The sequence below is a fragment of the Tursiops truncatus genome, chromosome 2 (genome assembly GCF_011762595.2).
Source record: "Tursiops truncatus isolate mTurTru1 chromosome 2, mTurTru1.mat.Y, whole genome shotgun sequence".
NCBI lineage: Eukaryota > Metazoa > Chordata > Mammalia > Artiodactyla > Delphinidae > Tursiops > Tursiops truncatus.
This window is the reverse complement of record NC_047035.1, coordinates 140,760,064-140,786,409: the sequence shown is the minus strand read 5'-3', so window position 1 is coordinate 140,786,409 and position 26,346 is coordinate 140,760,064. Positions and strand designations below refer to the sequence as shown.

The 26,346-nt window shown below is 45.2% G+C and overlaps 2 protein-coding genes across 10 annotated transcripts in view; one reads left to right on the top strand and one right to left on the bottom strand.

Moving 5' to 3' along the window:
* The window catches only part of HOMER2 (homer scaffold protein 2), a 93,217-nt gene extending 83,889 nt beyond the window's left edge, over nt 1-9,328 (top strand). For 2 of the 3 annotated variants that reach the window (XM_033852203.2, XM_033852204.2), the window contains exons 7-10: nt 732-842; nt 2,025-2,105; nt 3,301-3,497; nt 8,191-9,328. In XM_033852203.2, the coding sequence (XP_033708094.1) occupies nt 732-842; nt 2,025-2,105; nt 3,301-3,489 (381 nt within the window). In that variant the 3' untranslated portion in view covers nt 3,490-3,497; nt 8,191-9,328. The remainder of the gene's footprint in view (nt 1-731; nt 843-2,024; nt 2,106-3,300; nt 3,498-8,190) is intronic. The other variant, XM_073801441.1, reaches the window with a different exon arrangement.
* Nucleotides 9,329-19,441: 10,113 nt separating this feature from the next.
* Nucleotides 19,442-26,346, bottom strand: part of WHAMM (WASP homolog associated with actin, golgi membranes and microtubules) — a 59,917-nt gene continuing 53,012 nt past the window's right edge. For all 7 annotated transcript variants that reach the window (XM_033852197.2, XM_033852196.2, XM_019945708.3 and 4 more), the window contains 5 exons: nt 25,147-25,334; nt 24,103-24,189; nt 23,772-23,867; nt 22,037-22,523; nt 19,442-20,210 (listed from right to left, as the gene is read on the bottom strand). In XM_033852197.2, coding sequence (XP_033708088.1) covers nt 19,915-20,210; nt 22,037-22,523; nt 23,772-23,867; nt 24,103-24,189; nt 25,147-25,334 — 1,154 coding nt within the window. In that variant the 3' untranslated portion in view covers nt 19,442-19,914. The remainder of the gene's footprint in view (nt 20,211-22,036; nt 22,524-23,771; nt 23,868-24,102; nt 24,190-25,146; nt 25,335-26,346) is intronic.

The following is a 26,346-nucleotide window of genomic DNA, read 5'->3' as shown; positions in this document are numbered from 1 at the left end:
TTTGGCCCCTGGGAAATGCCCAGTGTCAGAGGTGTCAGGCTTGGGAAGGAGAGAAAGATGCACTCTGGGGATGTACCTCAGCCTTGTCATCTCTCCAGGAAATGCCCAGTGTCAGAGGTGTCAGGCTTGGGAAGGAGAGAAAGATGCACTCTGGGGATGTACCTCAGCACTTGTCATCTCTCCAGGAAGAGGCCCACGGGCCAGGCCCCTTCTGCGTGCATCAGTGGGGAAAGGTCATCTTGATTTAAAACGTTTGAAATGTCATTGAGCCCCAGTTGGTAGCCACTGTCCCACAGAGTTGCTCGGTTCTCTACCCTGCTCGCTTAACCCCTTGAAAAGCAACAGAATCATTCAGGGCATGATTAAAATGATGTGACAGTCATTCTGCGAAGAAGCAGATAGATTCATGGGACGTCTGGCCCCGACTTGTGACAGATCCTTAAAGCAAACCTAAAGCTACCGTCCTGTGACTGTGAGAGAAAACCAGAGGCCCAGAGCATACTGAAGCCAGGTTTTGTGACTTCTGTGGCTTTGTTGGTGTTAAATGAGGGCATCCTGTGCCCGCAGGAGCAAACAGCCCAGGGGGAGCCCCGTGGAGTTTGTCTGTAGCCACAAGGAAAAATTTATAAGTGGGTTAATTTATGGTTTACTTTAAAAGAGCTGTGGTGATCTTTTGTTTAATGACTACAGTAAACTGGCATCCCTGCTTTAACATGTGATATTCATTAAAGATTGACGAGCTGGAAGAGCAGTGCAGCGAGATAAACAGAGAGAAGGAGAAGAATACCCAGTTGAAGAGAAGAATTGAGGAGCTGGAGTTGGAACTCCGAGAAAAGGAGACGGTGGGTCGTGGGGCTCCGAGCGGTGCTGCTTGGCGTCCCCTGGGCCTTGGCGGGTGATCTCCACCCAAGGACACGGCAGGCAGCTGTGGGGCATGTGACCGGCCCTGGCAGCTGCCCGGATCTCAGCACAGAGACAGAGCCAAAAGCTACACCAGGGCACAGATAGTCCAGGGCAAAGGCCTGACCATTACCCTCCGCAGCCTCCTTGTTGTACTTATTCTATAGTCAGTCGCTCAGGTCCAAGAGGGAGCTGAACATTTGCAAAAGCACTCGGAAACTTTCACAGGTGGTCTTTTATCAGAAGTTGTGTTCTGCTGTCAACTTAATGCAGCGAGAACCCCCTGTCACACAGTCATTTATTTTCTGGGGGACAGGACCGCTAAGTACAGCAAGTCCCCTACCCACGAACGAGTTCCACTCCAAGAGTGCACTTGCCTAAGTCCAGTTTGTTCGTAAGTCCGACAGAGTTAGCCTAGGTATGCAACTAACATAATCGGCTGTATCCTACTGTACTGTAATAGGTTTATCATACTTTTCACACAAATAATACATAAAAAACAGACACAGAAACCAAAGGAAACGTTTTTAACCTTGCAGTACAGTACTTTGAAAAGTAGAGTAGTACCAGCTACATCACTGCTGCTTCTACGCTTGCTTCCGGACATCCTGGGCATGAAATAAAGACACTGTAGTACTGCACTCTCTACAGTGCTGTACAGTAAAGTACACAAACGCACAACCACTTGTCGAGGATGCACGCACGTGACGATGTACACCAGACACGTGAACTGACTTACATGACTGGACATGTGGACGCACATTTGCATCTTTGAAAGTTCGCAACTTGAAGGTTCATATGTAGGGGACTTACTGTATGCAGAGGGTGGAGACCATGGGCAAGTTACCAATCCTCTCTCAGCCTCGGTTTCCCCGTCTCCGAAACAGGAATCATACTTCTCTTTTCATGGTGGTGTTCGGCCTTCATGCATTAATTCATGGAACATACTCAGCCTTTAGAATTACCTCGTGTGTTAAGTATAACATCATCGCCATTATTATTTACGCAGACAACACAGGTTCCAAAAGCTGCTTCCATTATTGTATGCACGAGTTGGGGATTTTCAAGAATACATTTTATCTGACTTGCTTTCACATTCTTTTTCCAATTTCTGTCTCCTGTAGGAGTTGACAGACCTCCGAAAACAAAGTGAAATCATACCTCAGCTCATGTCAGAATGTGAATACGTCTCTGAGAAGTTAGAGGTAAGGGCGGGGAGCACGTCCACCTGGGCTCAGATGAGAAGGCATCCACTGTGTTACCCATTTCTCCGAGGCCTCTCCCTTTCACGCCTGGCTTGGTAAAGAAAAGAGACTTTGTATTCCTAGAAAGCCAGCGTAACTACATGCCAGATGCCAGCTTTCCTCCCGGGTGCAGACTCAGCAGTGTTTGTCTTCTGTTTTCTCCACTTATACGAAGGTGTCCTGTGCATAACCATAGTGTAGGTGACTGTTTCCTGCCCACAGAAGTCCCTACAGAACCACAGAAGGGTGCAAAGCAGGGGACAGAAAGGAGGGCTGAGAGCCTAAGATCCAGGGGCTATTGCACCTCCCCAGCCAGTGACCTTGGACATGACCTTGGACAGCCCCCCCCCCCCACCCTGCCCCCCCACCCTGCTGGCTTCAGATTTCTGATCCACCTGCTGCATTTCTGAAGGAGCATTTTCAGGTCCTCCTTCACCTCCGAGGTTCTCCTCACTTCGAGAGCTCTTTGTTCAGGTATACAACCTTGGTATTAGTAACTGGTTCTTGTACACCCATTCAAAAATTCTCATTTTATGCCCATAAGATGAAAGCTCTTATTTGGACTCACAGCGGTCCCGCCATTGGGAGCTTCAACGTCTCCATGGCAACACCACGGGACGGACAGAGCACAGACCTACTGTCCCTGCGTCTGGCACGGCCAGTCCTCCCTCGCTGACGGCCAGAGGCTGGCCTGGGGCCAAGGAGACCTCGCCTTCTCAGTGGAACCGGGAGAAACAAGTCACTCTTCCATTTGTGCTATTTCTCACTCTCTCCCAGAATGGAACCCAACGGGGGCCTCTGCTGACCACACTGGGCTTGGGGCTGAAAACCCCATGTGCTGGGATTTCAGGCTTCCTCTGCTGGGCACTTTGTGAAAGCATCACTTAGCACCAGGCTCCCTTGGGCAGGATGCTGAGTTCTGTGTTCTCTGTGGGGGCATCGTATTAAGGCGAGATGCTGGCCGTTGGTACCTCTGCCAGAGAACAGCAGGAAGGAGGGGCACACACCTGATGCCAGGGGGGTGGGGGCAGGACACTTAACACTTCCAGGGAGGCAGGCCCGCCCGAGGGGGACGGACAGTCTGGCTGTCTCAGGTCTCAGCGGGGCTCCTCCCGCTCTGTCCCCAGACCCTTCTTTCTCTCTCGCTTTGCTTCAGGCGGCAGAGAGAGACAATCAGAACCTGGAAGACAAAGTGCGCTCCCTGAAGACGGACATGGAGGAGAGCAAGTACCGCCAGCGCCACCTGAAGGTGGAGCTGAAGAGCTTCTTGGAGGTGCTGGACGGGAAGATCGATGACCTGCACAACTTCCGCCGGGGCCTCTCCAAGCTGGGCGCCGACAACTAGGGCTGCGCGTGAGTCCCCAGGGTGTGTGTGACACAGAGTAGCACTAGGACGTCCTCCCGTTCGCGTGGCTTCTGTAAATGCAGGCGCGGTTTGTCACGTTTCCAAACCAGGGGTGCCGTCCACTCTCTCCTCTCCAGAATAGAAACCTCCCCTTGCTTCTCTGGCCTCGCGAGGTCATGGACAACTGGACGATTCTGACTCAGGAATCCAGAACTAGGTCTACCTTAAACATTTACGCAGTCAGGGCAGGGACGTTTATAACTTTCTTAAGGGCTGTTGCAACCATATGAACTGGAAAAGTATTTTCTAATTCAAGTATGAATACCCTTTCCAACTCCTGTTTTTTTGAGTAGCGTTCAGAGTGTTCGAATGTTCACCAGGCACCAATGTGTGGGGCGTGGTGATAGCAGTTTTCCTCTCAGTATATACAGAGATGCTTTAAAGCAACCACTGAGTAGAGACTTGTCCCAAGAGAGAAAACACACTTCTGGTGGAGGCGTTTTCTGGCAGGGGAATCGCCTGCATCCACTCCGCCCACTTCCACCCGCCCCCAGTTTGTAGGGTTGCGACAATGTTCCTTTTGTTGGTTTTAATTTCTGAGCAGGTTACTGTGCTGTGGGGACAGCATGCAGCGAGGGTGCCTAGCACAGTGCCTGGCACAAAGTAGGTGCTTAATAAATATTTGTTCATTTAAACGTATAAACAGAATTTAGTGTTTTCATCACATCCCCCATCAAGCCCCTGTTGGACAGTCCACCATCCTGGTGCACTGGGTCGTTATCAGGCATGTATGTGACTTTGTGGACAGACTCGTGGGTTGGCTCAGGTGGCCCTGGGGCCAGGAGGGTGGCAGTGGAAGCAGCAGGAGCTGGTCTGAGGCCCCCACCTCCCAGCAGCCCATCCATGGTGCTCTGCCCCTGGGGGCCTCTGACACTGAGATCACCCTTCCTTTCCAGGAGTGAGGCCTGTGGCCTAGGGATTCTAGGACCACTGACTGACCCTGGTATAGGGGCTGCCCAGGGCTTGGGATCTAGGGTGGGATCCTCTGTTGGGTTTAGACAATTGAAAAAGAAATCACACAGGCCCGTGAGGGAAGGAGTGGGCTCAAAGTGGCTGAGCCTTGGCCTTAGAGGAGTTCTGCCCAGGTCTGCCTCCTCCTGTTCCTGCTAAGGAAGGGACCAGAGCCATGGACCTCTTCTCTCTTACTGAGTTTCTCAGTGGGGCCAGTGGACATTTCATTTGCCCCATGCATGGCAAGATGGTCTGAATCCCTGGCCGTCGGCATTTCTAAATCCCTTTGAAGGAGGGGGAGGCTTTGCCGCCCCCTTACCTGCTTTGAGGACCACTAAGAGAACTTCCCCCTCTAGAAGGATTTTCTCACGCATTAGAATTGCTCCCTGCTGAATTGTTCAGATAAACAATAAAATAGCCTGAGGAGGTGGGTAGGGTACACACGGATGTGACCCGGGCCCCAGGGTGACTTTACAAGTCCTGCTGCTCTCTTTCGTGTAGCTGAGACCATCTCCCTGAGCAGGGAGGTCTTCTTTAGGATGGGGAAAGCACCAGGACAGGTAGGGGAGACCCGCAGGCTGAGTGGGGCAGCTCTGGTGAAGTTCACTGGGCTGGTGGCAGATGGAAATGGAAAGCGTGGTCAGCCCTCCTGCTGATTTGTGACTGGGCGCTGCTGGCGCTGCCCTTTCCCTGGAGCTCCAGATGGCTCTCAGGACAGTGGTAGCAGCTCTACTGACCTGGAGATCAGAGAGCTGGGCTGGCCGTGAGTTGGCCTTGTGGCCCAGCAGGGGCTCAAGAGGATTCTTCTCAGGCTAGGCCAGTCCACCTGCCCAGGAGCAGCAGACACTGGGATTCTGAAACCTCCGCTTGGGTCTTCTGATGCCCACCACCCCTGTCTCTGCGGCAGCTTATTCATCCAGAAGGAGCTGTCTTGACTGACTGGACATGCTCAGGTGACGTATTCATCCGAGGATAGAGTTGTCAAAGCTGCTTGCACATTCCGGGCAGTGACTGGAGAAACTAGTGGCAGCAGTAGAGCCATTACCACGGTGGGCTGCTGTGCCCCTGTGCAGTTGAGACCCATGACCCCCGCTCACCAACCGTGGAAGAGTTTGGTGAGCGCTTGTAGGCAGTAGGTGAGGAGCTGAGAGCCCCACGCTATGTGGCCCCAGCCAGCTTTACACCATCAGCCCCGGAGCTAAGAGCAGTAGGGGCTCCTCTAAAGGAGAAGCTAAGTTGGGCTCAGCAGGGAAAGCACACCTTTACAAAAGCCCTGGACTTTCGGTTCCTTCTGCTTTTCTCTAAAGGTCTTAAGCTTTCTTCATTTACTTTCTTTTAAAAAAAAAAGGCCTGGGGACAACCTAGACAGTCTGTGGAGAGGCTAGCCCTGTCTAACAGCCTCGGGATAGAAGGAGAATGACCTGCTGAATTCATCCCAGTTTCCCTTGAGCCAAGCCCTCATTTGTGAGGACGTCCAGCTCCAGTCTCAGCACTGATGCCCTTTGGTTGGCGTGATCTGAAGCCAAGTACAGGCAGGGCATAACCCTTGTCTCACAAACACCCCAGCCCCGTCGTGCTGCTGGAGGATTTAGAGCTAGGACTGCGTCTTTGTTCCCAAGTGATGTCTCCTGATTTGACATCTCCAAGACTGGCTGCCGGAACCTCAATTAGCTTTTTTTTTTTTCCTCTGCATCTGTGAAACCTGGGGCCTAAAAAAAGCAACGGAAAATTTGGAATCCTTTAACCATAATCATCCTTAAAAATAATTTTCATTCCAAGTAAAGACCCACTGGATGCGTGATACAGTTGAGAGCGGCAAGGGGAGATAAAGTCTTCCTAGTGCCTCGGGAATAGAAAACCACCTGAGTGACAGGCTGGGACAGTGTGGTCAGGCCTTGAAAGAGAGCCAGCGTCCACATGAGACCCAGAACTTGTACACTACCCTCCCTTCCACGCTCCCCTGCATGCCGTCACTTTAGACCTCAGCTGGGTGAGAGAACGGGGCAGAGATCATTCCCCATTTTGCAGCGGAAGCAGAGACAGGTGACTCACCCTGAGTCACCCAGCTAGTGAGCAGCAGCGCGGGCTGCATCTGGGTCTCCTGAACCCTGGTCCAGTGTCTTTCTGCGAGTCATGCTCTCTTCTCCCTTTAGTGACCTTTGGGTGCCAAGAAAAAAAAAACTCTCTTGTGTCCTGATAAGAGCACATTGCAGTTATACTGTTTTAACATATGTCCCCAGCAAATGACAACTTATAAATGAATGAATCAGAATCACATTTACATTCATTACAGCAGTAAGTTCCACTTTTGAATGATTCTGCTTTTGTAGGGATCTTTCCAAGAGATTGTTGGTTAAAATGATGTTGGTGCTTTGAGAGGCCAGAGCGATGAGACACATTTTGAGTTCTTCGTTGATGGCTTTCGTGGAGGCAAAGCAGTTTGTTCAAAACAAGCAGGAGGCCCCCAAATGGCAGAGCAGTAAACAGAGTGATGGCGGGGCAGGTGGGGAGTGGGGGGATTGCCCATCACTGCCCAGCCCCTTCCCAGACAGGAGCCAGCACTGGGGAGGGAGCAGACCAGCCAGTGGTTAGAGCAGGTTGAGTGGCACCTGACGGGCCCCGGGAGGAATGTCCACAGCGGTTAGTTGGTCTCCATCCTGCAGTCTCATCATAGACATCTCTAGACTTGGGCGGCCCACGGGCACAGCCTGGATGGTGGTTGGCTAATGCCTGGCCAGTATTTACTACATTTGACATAAAACATCAAATAAAGGGTGCGGGGTATAGTGCTACTCAGAGGCGTCACGATCGGCCTGTTGTAAAAGGACTCCTTTTCTATAGGCAAGACTGCTTTTCAATAGAAATCGGGGGCAACTTTGGGTGAGAGCCAAAGCCAACCGCAGGGAGTGCCAGGGACGTCAGGTGTGGCCAGCTGTGCCCTTAGAAGGCAGGCAGCCGGGATGGGACTTAGCAGAGGCGCTTGACAGAGGTTGCCCTTTAAGACAGAGCCGGCCGCTGCATTCTGCTCATTGCTGAAAGTGGCCCTTTGTGCCATGTGTCCATCTAAAAGCTATGGGTTCTTTTATTCACTCGAAAGATCACTGGATTTTGAAGCACTGGTGATTTAAACTAGAAGCCTGCAAATCAACATCCATATATATTCTTAAATGACATGCATGGTTTAAAAGAATTCCAATTTCTGCATACATAGTTTCCCCCAAATAAATATATATTCTTGGGATGGTGGGGGTGACGGCATGGAGAGAGAATCCTGTATAGAAATGTGTGTTGTTTTACGTGTCTTTTTCATACACCTATCTCAAGAATATGGGTTTTTCCAGTTCCTCTTTAAACACCAGCCAGGAGGAAGGTGATTATGGTAAGACTTTGGCAGCCAGATGATATGGTCTAGTGAACTTTTGGAGTGTGTGTGAGTGTGTGTATGTGTGTGTGTGTGTGTGTGTGTGTGTGTGTGTGTGTGTATGTGTATTGGGGGAGGAAGCAGCAGGGGGAAGCAGGAGAAACGACAAGGAAGGGTTTTCAATTAAAAAATATATGTATAGCTAAGAGGAGTCTTTAATAATCCTGGCGGTGATGTTATATGTTCTGGAATCCATCTTTGAGAAGAGCTTGTGGGTCTTTTGTTTTGAGTGGAATTGTACAGTGCCCTACTCTCTTTGACGAATGCAGAGCCTTGTGAAGAGTGCCCCCACCCCCAGGCCACACAGACCCCGGGTGCACCTGCCAGGAGCCCAGAGAAACCACGGTGGAGTCCAGACTGTGGGACATTTTGGCGGATGACTGACAGGTCCAATGATATGCAGCTGTGGGGAATGTGTCACTGTTCTTACCCTATGGACCACTTTTAATATAAAATCCTGACTTTAAATAAATTGTTGTAGCAATGTCTTATGGTGTGACAGACAGTTAGGCACTTCTTGCATCAAAGGTAAGAATTTAACGATTAGCATGAGGTGGATAAATGGACTCTCCCAAGAATACTGTTTTTTTGTTTCTTTTCCCTTTTCAGATGCCTTTTTGGTACATAAATAATATATACTTTTCTAAGAAGAAATGAAAAAAATCACCTGTTATTACACCATCTGATTATAACCACTGTTAACATTTTGGTATATATCTTTTCAGACTTCTTTTCTATGCATCTATAGCTGTTTTATTACTTTTTTCATGAGATACAATCATATTATACATATACTGTTTTATAACTTGCTTTTTTCCCTTTTAACACTATATTGTAAATATATTTCTATGTCAGTAAATATGTAACAGCATCATTTTTAACATCTATGTAGGTTGTACCTTGGGTACTTGTTTCCAGTTTTATACTGTTGTACTCAAGGATATGACGGAAATCCTTTCTTCTAACACCTTCATGTACGTTTCAGAATATTTACTTAGGATAACTTGCTAAAATTGGACTTGCTGGCTCAAAAGTGTAATGGGTGCTACGAGCACTGCTCCGTCTCCTCCTCTCCCTCCTGGGCACACAGGAGATGCCACTTACCAGCCCCTATAGTCACTCAGGGTCCTGGTGCTAATGCTGGCCAATAAAGTGTGAGCAGAAGTGACATGTGCAACGTCCAGGCTGAGACTGTGAGATGCCCCCATGCAGGTCTCCAGTCTTTCTGTTGCCTTGCCCCACAGGTGGTGATGTCCCAGTGCTGGAGCCTATGTCAGCTGGAGCCTTTGTCAGCCTGGGTCCCTGAGTGACTGTGTGGAGAGCTCCCCTTCTCCCATCATGACACCCCCCTCCCCACTTGTGTGGATTTGTACTGTGAAGAAAGAATAAACTTTAAGTGTTACACTATTGGGATGTCAGGGTTATTTTGTTACTGCAGCATAACATATCCTGACTAACAAAAAGGTACGCACATGTTGGGGACTTTTAATATATCTTGCCTCAAATTGCCTTCCAGAAAGATGATACCAAATTATGCTCTCACCAGCAATGTGTGAGAATGTCCGATTCCCCTCTTTCACACTGGTGTTCCCATGGGGACTGGGGGGGCTAGTTTTGATATGCATTTTTTTGATGACAGTGTGACCCTCTAACCAACATATTTATTAGACTATATTCTTTTGTCATTTACCTATTCGTCTTCTCTGGCCAATTTTCTCACAAGGTGTTTGTGTGTCTCATTGATTTCTAAGAAGTTTTTTTTTCCCTATAAATATTATTTTTTAAAAGTTGCATGTATTTGGGGCTTCCCTGGTGGCGCAGTGATTAAGAATCCGCCTGCCAATGCAGGGGACACAGGTTCGAGCCCTGGTCTGGGAAGATCCCACATGCTGCGGAGCAGCTAAGCCTGTGCGCCACAACTACTGAAGCCCGCACACCTAGAGCCCGTGCTCCACAACAAGAGAAGCCACCACAATGAGAAGCCTACACACTACAAGGAAGAGTAACCCCTGCTCACCGCAACTAGAGAAAGCCCGCACACAGCAACGAAGACCCAACACAGCCAGAAATAAATAAATTTATTTTTAAAAAAGCTCAATATATGGCTTAGATTGAAAAAAATTTTTTTTAGTCAAATCTATCTTTTCCTTTATGGTTGCTGCCTTTGCTGTCATGCTTTTGAAGATCTTTGCAATTCTGATTCCAAGGTTGTATGAATTTTCACCAGTATTTTATTCTTGTACTTTTATTGTTTTGTTTAAGCAATTAAATCTATGATCCATGTGGAATTTATTTTTTAAATTACCCCAACATCACTTACTGGGAAATCTATCCTCTCTCCACTGATACAAAATCCCATTTTCACTATATATCCAATCCTTATATTTCTTTTTTTTTTTTTTTTTTTTTTTTTTGCAGTACGCGGGCCTCTAACTGTTGTGGCCTTTCCTGTTGCGGAGCACAGGCTCCGGACGCGCAGGCTCAGCGGCCATGGCTCACGGGCCCAGCCGCTCTTCGGCATGTGGGATCTTCCCAGACCAGGGCATGAACCCATGTCCCCTGCATCGGCAGGCGGACTCTCAACCACTGCGCCACCAGGGAAGCCCCTCTTTTTTTTTTTTTTTTAAGAAAGCATTTTCTTTTCTTTCTTTTTTTTTAAAATTATTTATTTTATTTATTTTTGGCTGCGTTGCTGCATGCAGGCTTTCTCTAGTTGCGGCGAGCAGGGGCTACTCTTCCTTGCGGTGCACGGGCTTCTCATTGCAGTGGCTTCTCTTGTTGTGGAGCACGGGCTCTAGGCGCACGGGCTTCAGTAGTTGTGGCGCACGGGCTTAGTTGCTCTGTGGCATGTGGGATCTTCCCAGGCCAGGGCTTGAACCCGTGTCCCCTGCATTGGCAGGAGGATTCTTAACCACTGCGCCACCAGGGAAGCCCTCAATCTTTATATTTCTCTAAGCGTACTTCTGAACTTTCTATTGTGTACATTCTGGCACTGGTACCACATAGTTTGATCATCTCAGATTTAGACTAAATGTCGCCATTAATTAAATGTCTTCAAAAATGTCCTAGTACTTTTTGTATATTGACAGTTCCAAAAGAAATTCGGGATCATTTTGTAGCATTTAGAAGAATTGGAAATTGGATTGTGTAAAATTTATAGGTAACTATGAAGACAATTAACATCTTCATAATATTTAACCTTTCATTTCAGTAAATTTATAAAGTATTATGTTCCTCAGTATATTTTTTCTAGTACAGGTAATTTTTTGTAGTTGTGGTTACTGTGGTAAATAAGCTCTTTTGTCCATTATATTTTCCAACTGCTTATTGTTAGTATAAAGGTACATGACTACTTTTTTTTTAATGAAAATTAAATCCATTGATTTTTTTAATTTAAAACATTAAACAAAAGCTGTGTAAATGGTAGCATTGTGAAAAAACATAATATGGAAACTGAAAGTCCCCCATAATTAAAATCCCTCTGCCCCCAAGATAAACAGTCAACACATAGTCTTCAAATCTTCTTTTCCTAAAGTATGTTTTATCATTTTGACCGTATGATAGAACCCTTCTGCTGCTTGTATTTTTCACTTGGCAATAGATCTTGGACATCTTCCTGTTGGTACCATATCAATCTACCTCATTCTTCTTAACTCTGCATAGAGAGTTCTGTGGTTGTTTACTAGTTTGTTTAACTTGGCAATTGGTTATTTGTTTATTTTGTAGCTAGCCAATTACTGAATTTCCTTTCGTTTTAATAGTTTTGTTGTTGTTATTGTTAATTCTTTTGCCTTTTTCATGTAGTTAATAGTTCTGAGTAGTGATGATAACTTTACCTCCATATTTTTAATAATCTTATTTCACTTCCTTATCACACTGACCAGCACTTTTTGAACAATGGTAAATAACACCTATATAAATTGTGCCGGTATTGTACATTCTTCTTTATATATATTTTTTACTTGGTGAGAATACCTCTAGTGTTCCTCCAAAAGTACAAATTTGACTCTTAGTATGAGATATTCTTAATATTTGAATTTATATATTAAAGTTATGCCCTCCTCTTTCTAGTTTGCTGAAAGTTTTATCAGTAATGGTTGTTGGAATTTTATTAAATGCCTTTTTTTTTCACATCTGTCAAGATGATCAAATGGTTTTTCTCTTTTTTTTTTGCGGTACGCGGGCCTGTGGGATCTTCCCGGATTGGGGCACGAACCCGTGTCCCCTGCATCGGCAGGCGGACTCTCAACCACTGCGCCACCAGGGAAGCCCGGTTTTTCTTTATCATAACTTAATATGAATCATTTAAATAGATTTGCTAATGTCAGACCCTGTCTGCATTTCTAGAAAAATCTGATTTAGTCATGGTATATTATTCTTTCAATATATGTCTCCACTCAATGTTAACAGTGGTTATTTATGATGGGTTGGTTTATGGTAGACTTTTATTTTTTGTTCTTATCTGTATTTTCTGATTTTTCTACATGGCTCTCATATTACTTGTATAATAATAGTAAGAGCTTTAAAGTAAGAAAATTCCTCTGGATTTGGTTTGCTCTTATTATTTTGGAATTTTTCAAAATTTTAGGTGGATAGTTATGTAATTTTTTTTTCTGCTGTCTTTATCAGGTATTGGTGTTGGGTTTGTGTTAACTTCTTAAAAAAAAAGAAGAACTTGGGAAGCTCTATCTCTTTTTTTCTATGCCCTTGAACAGTTTAAATAATATTTAGAATTTTTTGCTCCTTGAAGTTTTTATAACATGTATAAATCTGTCTAAGTCTAGTGCCTTTTTAGGAAATAATTCTTTGACAATTTTTTCAATGTTTTTCCATGCTCATTAGTCTCTTTAAACATTCTTCCTTTTCTGTAAGTTTTTGGCAACTTAAACTTCCAAAGTAATGATTCTGTTAAGATTTTCAAATTTGCTAGCCTGGAGCTGTCGTATTTTCTTTTCTCATTCATAACATTCTGTGTCTGTGCTTTCCCTTTTTATTCTGGGATTTTAAATCTTAATTTACTGTTTTACCATTTTATGATTTTTTTTTGGTTTGTTCTTATTAATTTCCTTCCTTTATTTTATTATTTTTTCACCTTCTCAAGTTGAATGCCATTTTAACTATTTCCTGTTTAATAGTAGATATAGTTACTAGCGCTCATAAGGCTACATGACTTCTTCTGAATATTTCTTTATCCATTTCTGTTAAATTTTTAGCTATGGTGTTCTAAGTTATAAATAACTTGTAATTTCATATTTGACTTTTTTTACTTGAGTTATTTGAAATTAACTTTTACATTTCTAGATAGTTTGATACTTTTTGTTGTTGTTATTAACATTTGTTACAAGTGTTGTCAAAGAGGGTATGGCCTGTACAATTTCTGTATTTTGGACTTTATTGATGTTTTCTTGGGACTTAATAAATTGTTAATTTTAATCAATATTCCCAGGAAACTGGAAAAGAAGATATATTCTTGGAAGGGAACAAAATTAAATCTGTATGTATTAATTTGACCTTATTAATTATAATCTTATGGACCTTTAATTTTTGCTTACCTGATTTGTTAAAGACTAAGGAAAGTGTGTTCAGACTACTATTGTATTTCTGTCTATTTCTCTTGTGTTTCTAACAGTTCTTGCTTTATGTGTTTCCGTGTGACGTTATTTGGCAAATTATCTTTTTATACTTAAGGGAAAAAATATTTTCCTTTAAAGACTTGTCTACCTTTGTGGATTTTACCTGATTTTGTTGTAACAGAGTTGTTTATGTAGAAATACATAGTTCAGTAAAATGTTTGTGTCTGTTTTTAAGTCAACAAAAATCTTTCAGAAGCCCTTTGTGTCTTAAGATATTTTGGAAACTCTGGATCTCCCCAAGGGTAGGTTGATGTTCTCTAGGGTGACTTCCTGAGTCAAAGCAAGGAAGGCAGTATGGGTTAAGGCACGTAAGCCTTTGGAACAGAATTAGGGTTTGGGGTGGTTTGCCAACATTTCCAGTGTCTGCTTCAGGGCAGCCCCGTGCTTGGTATGGTTAGGGGTCACCTGCCCTCCAGTTGGTCACCTTCTGCCTCGATGGGGTCAATATTGAAGCTTTTCTTAACCCAAGAGGCACTTTTCTTCTGCAGGGCTGGCCTTCTGAGCAGAAGGCAGCAGAGGATATATGCTTATGTTCCTGGCTGTTGGGGGAAAAGCTAATCTCGGAGACTCATTTACCGGAAAAGATTTTTCCAGAGCTATTCAAGCAGATTATTCATGGCAAAGTCTGTGCCCGGCAGCGAACCAACTTTTCCCAAACACGTGGAGGAGGTGTGAATCTCAACCCACAGCTCAGGAGTGAAAGATATACCACCTTCTCTGTTTTCCCTTCATTCAAGTAAGTTTCTGTTTTGGGCCCTCGTTCTACCAGGCTCATGCAGTTGGATCTCAGTCAATCCCAGGACTCCCTTTTCTCCAGACGTGAGTTTTCGCAGGCTGAGGGCTTGCATATTCCCAGGGTGGTGGGGGTCAGGGGCTCAATGTCTGTTGAGATGTCCCCTGTTCCTGCCCTCTCACTCCACTACCGCTGTGTCACAAGAATTCCTCACAGGTTCCTGTGCTGCAGAAATCTCCATGAGGCTGTCCGAGGCCCTCTCTCCACGCAGCCATCCCATGTCTGGCAGCAAAGGTTTCGGGTGGAGGGTGATTTAACTTAGAGGGACTGCTAGATAGACCAGTGCGTGTTTGCACAAGAGAGCACGCTAGTGAGCGGAAGTGATTCTGTGGGCACCCATGCCCGCTTGCTTTGCAGGCCCTTGCAGCTCACTTGCAGGGGGCGGGGAGGGGCTCTGGCCCAGATCCCCACATCAACCACCTCCCAGAGGGGCCTCCTTAACACCCATTGGGTCCTAGGCTTCCCTTCTCCGGGGCGCTTGGGAAAGTTGACCTCGCTCTTTTGCAATAATCGTCCCATGAATGAAGCTTTCCTTCCCAATTCTTGTCTTGCTCCTGACTACTCCTTTTCCTTCCCCTCCTCCTCCTGCCCTGTAGTGTTGGGGTCTCCAAGGATCCGGCCTGGGCCACCTTCCTGTGACACTCTCCCCTGGCAGTTCCAAGGCTTCCCCACTCCACCTTGTCCCAGCCTCCTGGAGTCAGTTCTCCTCTGTCCAGTGCTGCCCCCTACCCACCTCCTGATCCCTGACCGTGACACCTCCCCCCTCCAGGTGTTGGCACCATCTGTGTCCTTGCCCTTGCTACCTGCACAATGAGTCACCATATTATGCTTCTTCCTCTGGTTATCCCAGTCTCTTCACTCCATCACTGCTTCTCTCACCAGACAGTCCCTATCCTCTTCCTGATCCCCTCACTCCAGGATCTCCTCCATCGTCTGGTGCCTTTTAGGTAAAGCTGCCAGAGGCCTCTTCCTAAAGCTTGAGTCATCAGGTTCTAGCCCCCTCTCTCCATCCTCCCCCCATGAGGTCACACTAACCGCCTTCCCTGGTCCTGCCCAGGCCTTGCTGGTGCATCCTCTCTGTGCTCTAGTTCTTGCTCTTCCCGCTGCCCGGAATCCTTTCCCGTTTCCAACCCCATTTCTCTTCTTAGACCCAGCTCAAAGGCCTAGGCCCTCCAGATTAAAATCAGCCACTCCAGGGGACTTCTCATGCTTCTTAGAGAGCTCTTTTCACACTTACAGCTTTTTTTTTTAACATCTTTATTGGAGTATAATTGCTTTATAATGGTATGTTAGTTTCTGCTTTATAACAAAGTGAATCAGCTATACATATACATATGTCCCCGTTTCTCCTCCCTCTTGCATCTCCCTCCCACGCTCCCTACGCACGTACAGCTCTTAAATCATTAATTCGTGTATTCATTTAACAAATATTTCTTCAGCACCTTTATGCCCCAGGCCCTGGGAACACAAAGGTGAAAAGACACAGATATTTTCCGCAAATCTATTACGTTCCAGTGGAGCCGTGAGGTGATACATTGCAGGTGCAAATGGAACTCAGCTGATCGAGGATTTGTGAGCCTCCCCCTCCAGCAGGGCTCTCACAGGTGTTCAAGAACAGGAGTCAGGGTACATCCTGCTTCTCCAGAGCTGGGGTGACCCTGGGCCACTCTGAAGACTTTGTGAGACATCCAGCTCCAAGGCTTTTCGTCTTGGAAGGAACCTGCAATGACTCTAAGTATGCCTGCCTCACTCTTCCCTTTCACAGCCCCCTCATTTCCTGTCTGACTTGTATATATTCGTGTTTTTCTAAGGATGGTCTGCAGACCAGCTGCTTCAGAGCTATCTTGGGTTTCCCAGAAAAACCTCCTGGATTAGCATTTTTGCAGGCCAGGCCTTGCAGTATGCATTCTAGAAGCTCCTTGTGCTAGACAACAAGATGATGGCTCCCCAAGAGGTCCACATCCTAATCCCCAGAACCTATGAATGTGTTACCTTACCTGCGCGAAGGGACCTTGCAGATGGACCTTCAGATGGGGAGAGTATCCTGGATTATCTGCGGTGGGGGGGGGGGGCCCAATCTAATCACATGAGTTCTTAAAAGCAGAGGACCTTTCCTGGCTGGGGTCAGAAAGAGATGGTGATGGAAGAAGAGTCAAAGAGATACCATGTTGCTGGCTTTGAAGATCAATGAAGGGGCCACAAGTCAAGGAATGCAGGCAGCCTCTAGAAACTGGAAAAGCTTCTAGCTTCTCCCCTAGAGCTTCAAAAAGGAACACAGCCTTGCTGACACCTTGATACTAGCCCAGTGAGACCCATGTAGGACTTCGGACCTATGGAACGGTAAGATAATAAATTTGTGTTGTTTTAAGCCCCTATAATTGTGGTAGTTAGTTCTGGCAGCAATAGAAACCCGATACGCTCCTCCCATGAGTTTACATATCTAAGAGTTGAGAAACTCTGCTGTACAGTGAGTCCCCGACATGCAAACGAGTTCCGTTCCGAGAGTGCGTTCCTAAGACCAATTTGTTCGTTAAGTCCGGCAAAGTTAGCCTAGGTACCCAACTAACACAATCGGCTATATTGTACCGTACTGTAATGGGTTTATAATACTTTTCACACAAATAATACATAAAAAACAAACACACACACAAATAGTACTGTACGGTAAAGTACACAAAAGCACAACCACTTGTAGTAGATGCATGCGCATGAAAATGTACGCCAGACGCGTGAACTAACTTACATGATTGGACCTGCGAACGCACGTTCCCATCTTTGAAAGTTTGCAACTTGAAGGTTCGTATGTAGGGGACTTACTGTATAAATTCACTCGGCTACATGGTTTCACATGACGGGTGGTCATTCATCAAAAACCTCTTGATTCTGGCTCCTGCTACTACCTGCTTGATTCCCCAATTCAAATGCGGGAGAGGGAACGAATGAACAAATGAGTCAGTCAGTCTGAGCAGCCCGGCTCATGGTTTTTCACTCCGGGACAAGCCATAGGAGGCTTCCAGTTATGGATTGGCTGTCCTAGCGTCAGCTTTAGCCAGAGGGCCCAACTCAGGCTCTAAAACGTGGCCAAAGTGGGCTGCCCTTGTAGCCAGGGCTGTGGGTTGGGGGAGGCGTTGTGACTGGTGTCCAGGACAAGGGGCAGTGGTCCTAGAGTGGGGGCGGGCCCGGGAAGACTTTGGAGAGGAGGACGCGATGGAGTTGAGACTGAGAAGTGGGTGTGGATTTGCCGGACGGGTGGCAGAGGGCTGGGATGCCCCGGGCGCTGAGGCTTAGGAGAGCAGGGCCATTGGAGGGCAGCCTGCTTGGTATTGCTGGAGTAAAACCTGTGGTGGGGAAGGGGCGGAGGGGCAGCAGCCAGGTTTCTGAGGGGCAGGCTGGAGAGTGGAGCAGGACGTCGAGGGGGGAGGTGGGGATGGATTGACGGCACTTCAGCGGGTGGACTGCACAGGTTTGAAGCTGGACAACAGCAGACAATACTTGACCCTCCCCTCGGCCTGGATCCCCTGAGGCCAGAGTCTGGACTTAAGCCTTGGCTGGAAGAAGGGGGGAAATGGAGAAATGAGGGAGAGAGGATTCCAGAGAAGTTTGTGTGCACGTTAGACAGTTGGGCGAGGGGTTTCAATTGGAGAACTCTCTGGAAAAGGATCTTTTTTTTTTTTGAGTCTTCTCATCTTTGGCAGGCCTTAGAAAGCAAATTCTGAGAATTATCCAAGTCTGAGTAAGCTCACTGGTGTCTCAAAATACTGAAATTACAAGAATTAAAATAAAAATACCAAATTGCATAATAAGCATAAGAAAGTCCAGCAGAGCTCTGATGTTGCCATTTTTAAAAATACCAGATTCTTTCTAGAGAAACTTTTTTGTGCTGAGCTTGGCCTGTCTATGGTGGAGAAAGAGGCCTGGGAGGCTGCCACTTGGCCTGCCGCTGGGATTTGCGACTGAGGCCCGGCAAGTAGCCAGCAGGGACTGTCCCCCGTGCTGCAGCATCGCCCCCCCCCCCCCACACACACACACACCGGGAACCTGCCAAAAGGAAAGGGAACAGTGGGAACAGAGGCTAATGCCGGGTCAGGGCACCAAGGCCTGGGCCCCGGGAGCAGAGTGAGGCACCTTCGTGTACAGGAGCTGGAGCTGGGTCTGCATCACTTCAGGTCAGGGAAAGTAGGACACCTGACGGAGCCACGGGTGACCTGGCAGTGGCCACACTGAAAGATCTCCAGCCATGCACGGAGGTCCAGGCTGCAGCTGCTGAAGGACCCAGGCCCCTCCCAGCTATGCCAGCTGAGGCCCCTTGGAGTTAGCTAAGAAGAAACTCTAAGTAGGAAGGGTTTTGGTCTATAACTTTTCTTTGGAAAAGGAGGGTCGATTCATCTTGTTCTTTGTAACCCAGGATTGCCATGGCAAGAGTGAGGGTGATGACATTAGTGGGGATGCTTTGGACAATTTGAGAAATGAGGAGAGTGCCTTGTATGGGTCTCTTCCCCTTTCCTAATTTTAACACAGAGCAAGGAGGAGAAATGATTCCAGCATGAGTGCCTGAGGGAGACAACACTCTTCCTCCACCCTTAGTAGTTGCTTAAATAAATGTTTAACGTTTTGGGGATTTTGTTGTTGTTGTTTTTGGTTGAGTTGGGTCTTCGTTGCTGCGCGAGGGCTTTCTCTAGTTCAGGCGAGCAGGGGCTACTGTTCGTTGCGGTGCGCGGGCTTCTCACTGCAGTGGCTCGTCTTGTTGCAGAGCACGGGCTCTAGGCGCGCGGGCTTCAGTAGTTGCAGCTCACGGGCTCAGTTAATTGTGGCACGCAGGCCCTAGGGTGCGCGGGCTTCAGTAGTTGTGGTTCGTGGGCTCTAGAGCGCAGGCTCAGTAGTTGTGATGCACGGGCTTAGTTGCTCCGTGGCATGTGGGATCTTCCTGGCCCAGGGCTCGAACCCGTGTCCCCTGCGTTGGCAGGCGGATTCTTAACTGCTGTGCCACCAGGGAAGTCCCGTTTAATGTTTTCAGTAAGATTTCAGCTAAACCCAGCCAAGGGAGGGATGGCTGTGTTAAGATATTACGTTTCATTTCCTCATGAGTGACACTGATGCATTATAAATAGTTCTTTATTATGAGTTTATATACTGCCAGATACATGAAATACATTTCCTTTAAAATAATTCCTGCTTATAAGCAACTTATTCGGATTATTGTTAAGATAATGTTCACATTCAAACCTTTCAATCCCAGGAAACCACTACACACACTCGGGAGGAACGGTCAGTAGTGCTGTTTACCATAGCAGTGTAAACGTTTTTCAGAATAAGGGAATGATTCTAGATTATCCGTGGTGAACAATAACTACCATTTTCTTATGCCAGCAGTGCTCACCGTGCATTCTTAGATGCGTGAAAGGCACCACGTCTCTCCTTCCTTCCCTGACTTTAGGAGCTGCAGCGTTAAATAAAGCTGCAACGTCACACACCCAGCCCTGCTGATCTTTCGGGGTGTTATGTGGCCAGTCTACCAGCACCCCATGCACATGCTTTTCCAGAACGAGCCTTGGGCCTTGGCAAAGAGGCTAACGGTCCCACTCGCCGGGGTTCTGCTCATCACGATCGTCCTCCTCCGAGTCAGCAGATACTCTCTTGATTCTCTGGAGCGCCGCCTTGATGCTCCTCTCCAGGTCGCTGGTGGGTTTATTGCTGGGGCTCGGGCCAAGGTCAGGGTGAACTTTCTTCAGTTTGACCCCTTGCCTTATGGCAGCCAGAATGTGCTCATTGACTGAGGCACGGGGAGGGGACAAAGTGGGCGCTTGCGCCTTCTGGAGAGGGGCCCTGTCATGCCTTAAGGAGGCCAGCACGTCATCCATCGACCCTGAAATTGAGTAAACAGAGCAAGGAGTCACGAAATCATACCCTTTCTCCCTGAGATGCCGAGACATTTTTGTACTCGTTAACAGGGTTACGTCACCCATCAGTTAATGCGACGACGTAAACAAATCATCATCATTCCATTAAACAAATGCTTCGATTATCTGCTAGAGAGGTCGACCGTCAGCTCCCTTTCTGAATCCAGGATAGTCTAATTGCTAATATTTTACCTTGACCACTTATTTTCCAGTACTTCTTCAAATCCATAGCAACTCCCAGGCACAGTCAAAAGTCAACATACCTTCTGTTTCTCAAGACACAGGTGTTATCATCCTTTTGTGTAACCCTGAAGATAGTTATGAATTCCTGGGGTATTAAAGTAATCCAACCCAATGTGCATTGACAGCTCTAAAATTGTATCTCCTCCATTTCCCTTCCCACTTAAGAATTTTTTTTAACGTACCCCACTGTATTTCTCCAACTTCAGTCTCGGATATTAGTCAGTGATGACTCGTGCTGTGATAATGAGGCGAGTAGGTTTCTACACATGAAAAGGCTTAAAGCAAAACTTTAATCAGTAGCTCAATGAACCCAGAGTGGGTGGCACTGGCACATTTCTCTGTATATAGTGTGTTTAAGTCCACCTACATTACCCTGACGTAACTTACGTGCTCTACTTTTGAGGGTGTGAAATGCTGTCAAAACACAGATTAGATCAGAGTTTCAAGGCCTTGGTGAAGAGAAGCTATTTTTCACTCTGGCACCTTGAGACCCCTGCGGGGGTAAAATCTTTTACCACCTGCTGGAGACTGGGGCATGACTGTAGCCACTCATCTAGGGACCTTCTACATGAGACTTCAAGGTGAACAGTCATTTCTAGTTCAGAATTGAAAGGCCATGCCGTGGCTAACAAGACACTTTGGATTTTAACCTATAACTTGTTATTACATTTCCCTTCTAGGAGTAATAAGACAAAGTTTCACCATCGAGGGCATTTTATTATTCTTTCCAGTGAACTGAGGCAGCGTGTGTGAGCTGATCAGGGCTTCCTACACTGTGGGCTACACCAGGCCGGAAACAGCGCTCCCCCCCACAAAGCCCTGCCACGTCCCATCTCTCGTCTAGGCCCAGGCACGTGAGCTCTCGCTTTCATTTACACGATGTTGCCACAGACCCCATGGAAATGGGCCTCCGGTCTCTACCTAAGAGCGTGCACATTTTCCTTTGTACCCGGCTCCAGGTGCAAAGAAACCTTGAACTCAGAATAACCAGAATCCGCATTAACCAGAACCACAGTTTGGAACTGTTCTGTTTGTATAATTCACATCACCTAGCACAGTCCCCTTGTATGCTCTAGGCATAGGTACTCAGGCATAATCTGTAAAACAAATGTACACAGTATTTTGGTAGAATTTAAACACAGACACAAACACACTCCAGAGCGGTGGGCTCTGAGTCTGGGCAGATTTCAGCCCGTCTCCTCCATAGTCAATGTCTAAATCATAATTAGAATAACGAGCAGAACGATAGCCCTCATTAGACAGAAATAGTCAAGTGTATTCACTGTGCTATACTTGCAAATGCAAAAAAGTGGTCTACTATTTTTCTGACCGCTTCATTTTAGAAAGATTTCCCGCCGCATTTATCAAACTCAGATTTAGGCTATGCTAACTTTGCAATAAAAGAGTGATAAGGCAAAAAAATACTGAAATATTTTAAGATTGTAGAGAGTTCTAAAAAAGATTTTGATTTGAAGACGAAGGCTCCTAAAGCTAGAACGCTCCAACCACCTAACCACCCCTGGTGAGCAGGGACACTTCGGCAGATTACCTGGGCAGCTAAGACTGTCTGAGGAACCACACGGGCTCTCAGCGGGCGATTCACACACTAGAGGAAGTGGCTGATCATCTTTCGCTGAAGTCCTGAAGTGTAAATTCCGATGATTTGCAGATTGAGAAGAAAAGGGCGGAGCAGGGAGGGGCGGTGGTGGTGGTGGGGGCGGTGGCGGAGGTGGTGGTGGTGGGGGCGGTGGCGGAGGTGGCGGCAGTGACAACTCCTCACTTGATCTGCAGTGTGTATGGGCACCAACTGGAACAAAAGTCTGAACAGGGATGTTTCTAGCACAGTCTTCATGCTCAGGGGTTCTCACGTTACTAACTTCGGCTAAGGGAGCGCTTCTGGTTTTCCTAGAGGACGGATGGATCACCGCCGTCATCTGAGAAGTCGGCGGGGACGTCTGCCGGGGAGGTCCACTCGGCAGGTGTGCAGCCGCAGGGTGCGAGCGAGAGCTCTTTAGGACAGAGCGACCTGGACATCTCTGAAAATGAAAAACTGCCGTGAGAAACTTGCTACAGACGCAAACCGTCAAAATGCTGAAGCTTTCTGTAAGTGAACACTGAAGCATTTCTGTGCGTGGATTATTCTAATTCACAGAGAGGCTCCTTCTCACCATGTACCGCCACCCTTGCTACTAAATCTATTAAGGAATAAGCATTTATATCCTTTCATAGAATACTTTCTCTGTAATAAAGATATGAAAGGATATATACAGATGAAAACATTCATCATATCTTTAGTATGAAAAATCAGAAACTTAGTATCAACGATAGCTGGAAAAAATTATGGTGAATTTAAAGTATTAGGCAGCCATGAAAAATCATAAGTAGTGCAAAGTCCAAAACATCCTTAAAAAATGCAGATGATCTGGTGTTAAATGTATAACCAGGTAAAAAACAGAGGTATGAAAAATACCAGCAGGGTGGACCTCAAAGTGACAGTTAAAACAGGAATTATGGATGTTTCTCTAATTTTTATGTTTAGAGCAAATTTTATAATTTAAAAATGTGAATTAAAGAAGTTCTGATGAACGCATATATGTGAAATCTAGACAAATGGCATAGTTGACTTTATTTGCAAAGCAGAACTAGAGACACAGACAAAGCAGAAATAGAGAACAAATGTATGGATGCCCAAGGGGAAAGGTATCTTGTTGGTATCACACAGTGCACCTTCAGTACCTCATCCCAGAATTATGTCTGGGAGTGGGTGGTATTCTCTTTTGGGTCATTATGAAGGTGTGTGTTGCAGGTGTGTGATGAGAACAGGTTTATGTTCTACATTCAACGAATTTAATGTTACTTTAAAGTAAGTATTTACTTTTTTTTTTAAAAACCTATTCACTTTTAATAGGGCGCAAAATTATACTTACATCACAATGTTTCCTTGACCAAATTTTAAAGACTTCTTTATTACAAATGAGGAAACAGCTAAATCTAAGGGCAATTTAACTATTTTCAGTTTTCCCTGCCAGCTGACACCATGGTGAGCAGAGTCACACCACCTGGTCAGGGGGCAGAGCAGGAACCCTAGTGTGCGGCAAGGTCAAAAACATCATGATATTTCTAATATTTTTGATTTTTATTTATAGACTACAAATAATGGCATTTGGGAAACATTTTATGTCCCAAATTTCTGTTCCTAATACTTTATACTTTTCTCCTAGGATGGGTGATCTTCGTTTATTTCTCCAGACGATGCAGGCGAAGTGATTATTTCTAGAACTCACCTCTTTAAATGCTCTCAATCGTTGGAGTGTTTTTTGGCGCTCTTGGTTTATCCATTCTTTTTTCTTTTGCTCCTCCTCTTTTTTCTGGTCTCTTTTCTGTATTTAAACAAACACATACTTGTAAACTTCTCAGAAGTTCTGAGAAAGAGAGGGACTGTCACCTGACCTTATTGCCTCCTCTGGCCCCCACGTCTGCCCCCCACGCTGCAGGGCCAGACAGCGCTGTCCCCTCACGATCAAGGCTGACGGGGCAGCGGAGCTCCACTTTGCACAAACTTAAGCCCGTGTGTCATGTTATGCAAATATAAAACATTTTTCTTCAACCACTCACCCTCTGAACGCTATGATGCTGATGAAAATATTTTATGCTTTCTTCAGCCTGCTGCAATCTGAGTCGATGATTTTCTTTGCATTGATCCTGGGGGAATAATATAATTTCATAGATCTGTTTTTCACTTGGTTATAAATTGAATGCCACATGGTTTTTAATATTACCATGGGCTATAGCATAAAAGGTTAAAAGAAAAAAGCACTGCATTGGGGCTGCAGTATAAAGCATTTATTAATAGGAGTTATGGTGTGGCTCATTGCTTCTGCCTTCTCCTCGGTCACGTGATACGGGGCAGTGGGCTGCTTACGGGAATCCCTCCTTCCTGGTAGGAGGGCCACGGCTGGGATTTAGTGCTTTGAGAGATGAAAAAGCAAATCCTCCAAACAAGTGGAAATGAGAGGACATACAGGCAGTCCCACATTCCTAAGTGGGATGTGTCCTAAGGATCTGTTTCAATGCAATTATTTTAAACACATTTCCCCATAATGTTCTAAGTGATATCTCCAAATATACCTACGTAACACATCCAACCTACAATACCTGAAAAATTATATTAAGAACTACATCTCAATTATGCTTAGCCATTCTTAGTATGTTACCTTTTTATGTAATCACGGAGTGTTTAAAAACTAAGAAAAAAATCACTCACCGCATATAAGGATTGAAATGAGCTGAATATTATCTGACTGATATTTTATAATCAACAGTTCACAATAAAATTAATTTTAGCATTTATTATAGCTGATTAGAAGTTTCTACCTATTGTGGTTTTTAAAATACCTGTGTAAGTAATAGGCATTCAATAAATAGTTGTTGAAAGACTTAATTAAAATCTAAAGATGATGGCAAAAGCTTAAATCCAAAAGGAAAAAGAATCTTAAGAAAAACATTTTAAATGTATTTTAATTGTATCCACTGATAGCTACATAAACACGCAAAATTAATCATTGATAAAAAGCCTTATTTTCAATACCTCTTTATCTTTCATAAAAGAAGAAACCCTTAGAAGGGGTAAGAAAAGAAAGCTGCCCTGGGCACTCCTACCTTTCTGTTCCTGAGACGGGCTCTTCTGGCACAGATCCTGCCCCGTTTAGATTCCAGCTGCTGGCACTGCCGGCTGAGTTCCTTCACCTCCAGATTCTTATCATCCTGCAGCCCCATTACATGATCCATGACTTTAAGTTCCTCTGGATTTTCACATGGATCATAATAGATAACTTCATCCTGTTTATCTAGAAACATATTAATGATTTCTTAAAAATATGTCTTATTATTAAAAATAATGCATACTTTTTCTAATGTAAGGAAAGTTAAATATCCTTGTAATTATGATTAACATTTATGTATATGTATATCTATGTGTACACACATACACACACACACACTTATATAGCTACACATATCAATAAACAGAATTCTTAGAGAAACTTTTCCATGTGATGGAAATATAATTTTAATGGCAACACAGTATTCTCAAATTTAAGCACTCTCTGTTGTTAGAATATTCCAGTGTTCTATTATTATCAATTTCACTGTGATGAACATCTGAATATAAATCTTTGTGTACATTTTTTATTACTTCCTTAGCAGATGAATATTTAAGGCTCTTGATGACTCTTGTCAAATCACCCTCCTCCAGAAAGGCAACTTACATTCCACCAGCAGTATATCATTAAGGTGCCTTAATGATATTTAATCTTAATTACATATTGATTTTTTAAAAATACATGCTAACTGTAACAAATTCAAGCCCTACAGAAGTACACAAAATAAAAAGTGAAATTTCCCTCTTCCTTCACCAACTCTTTGGCATCTTATTCCCAGAGGAAAACATGGACAGTTTGGCATGCATCCTTCCAGATTAACTTTTTTCTAATAGAAGTTTTTCCTAAATATGTAAAATGCTTATAACGTGAAGCTACTGTAAAGTTTTTTGAATATCTAGGATTAAATTAAATGTTCAGGATCTATATGAAGAAAATAACTAAACTTGGAGGAACTTTAGGGAAAAAAAGACTTAAGTAAATGGAGAGACATACCATGTTCTTGGATGGGAAGATTCAAAATTGAAAAGATGACAATTCTCCCCAAATTATCTCTAATGTTAAGTGCAATCCCAATAAAAATTCCGAGTTTTGGGGGTTTTTTTGAACTTGCCAAAATGATTCTAAAGTTCATCTGGAAGAATAAAGGAGTGAGAGAAGTCAGAAAATTTTTGGAAAAGTAGAGTAATGAGGGAAGTAC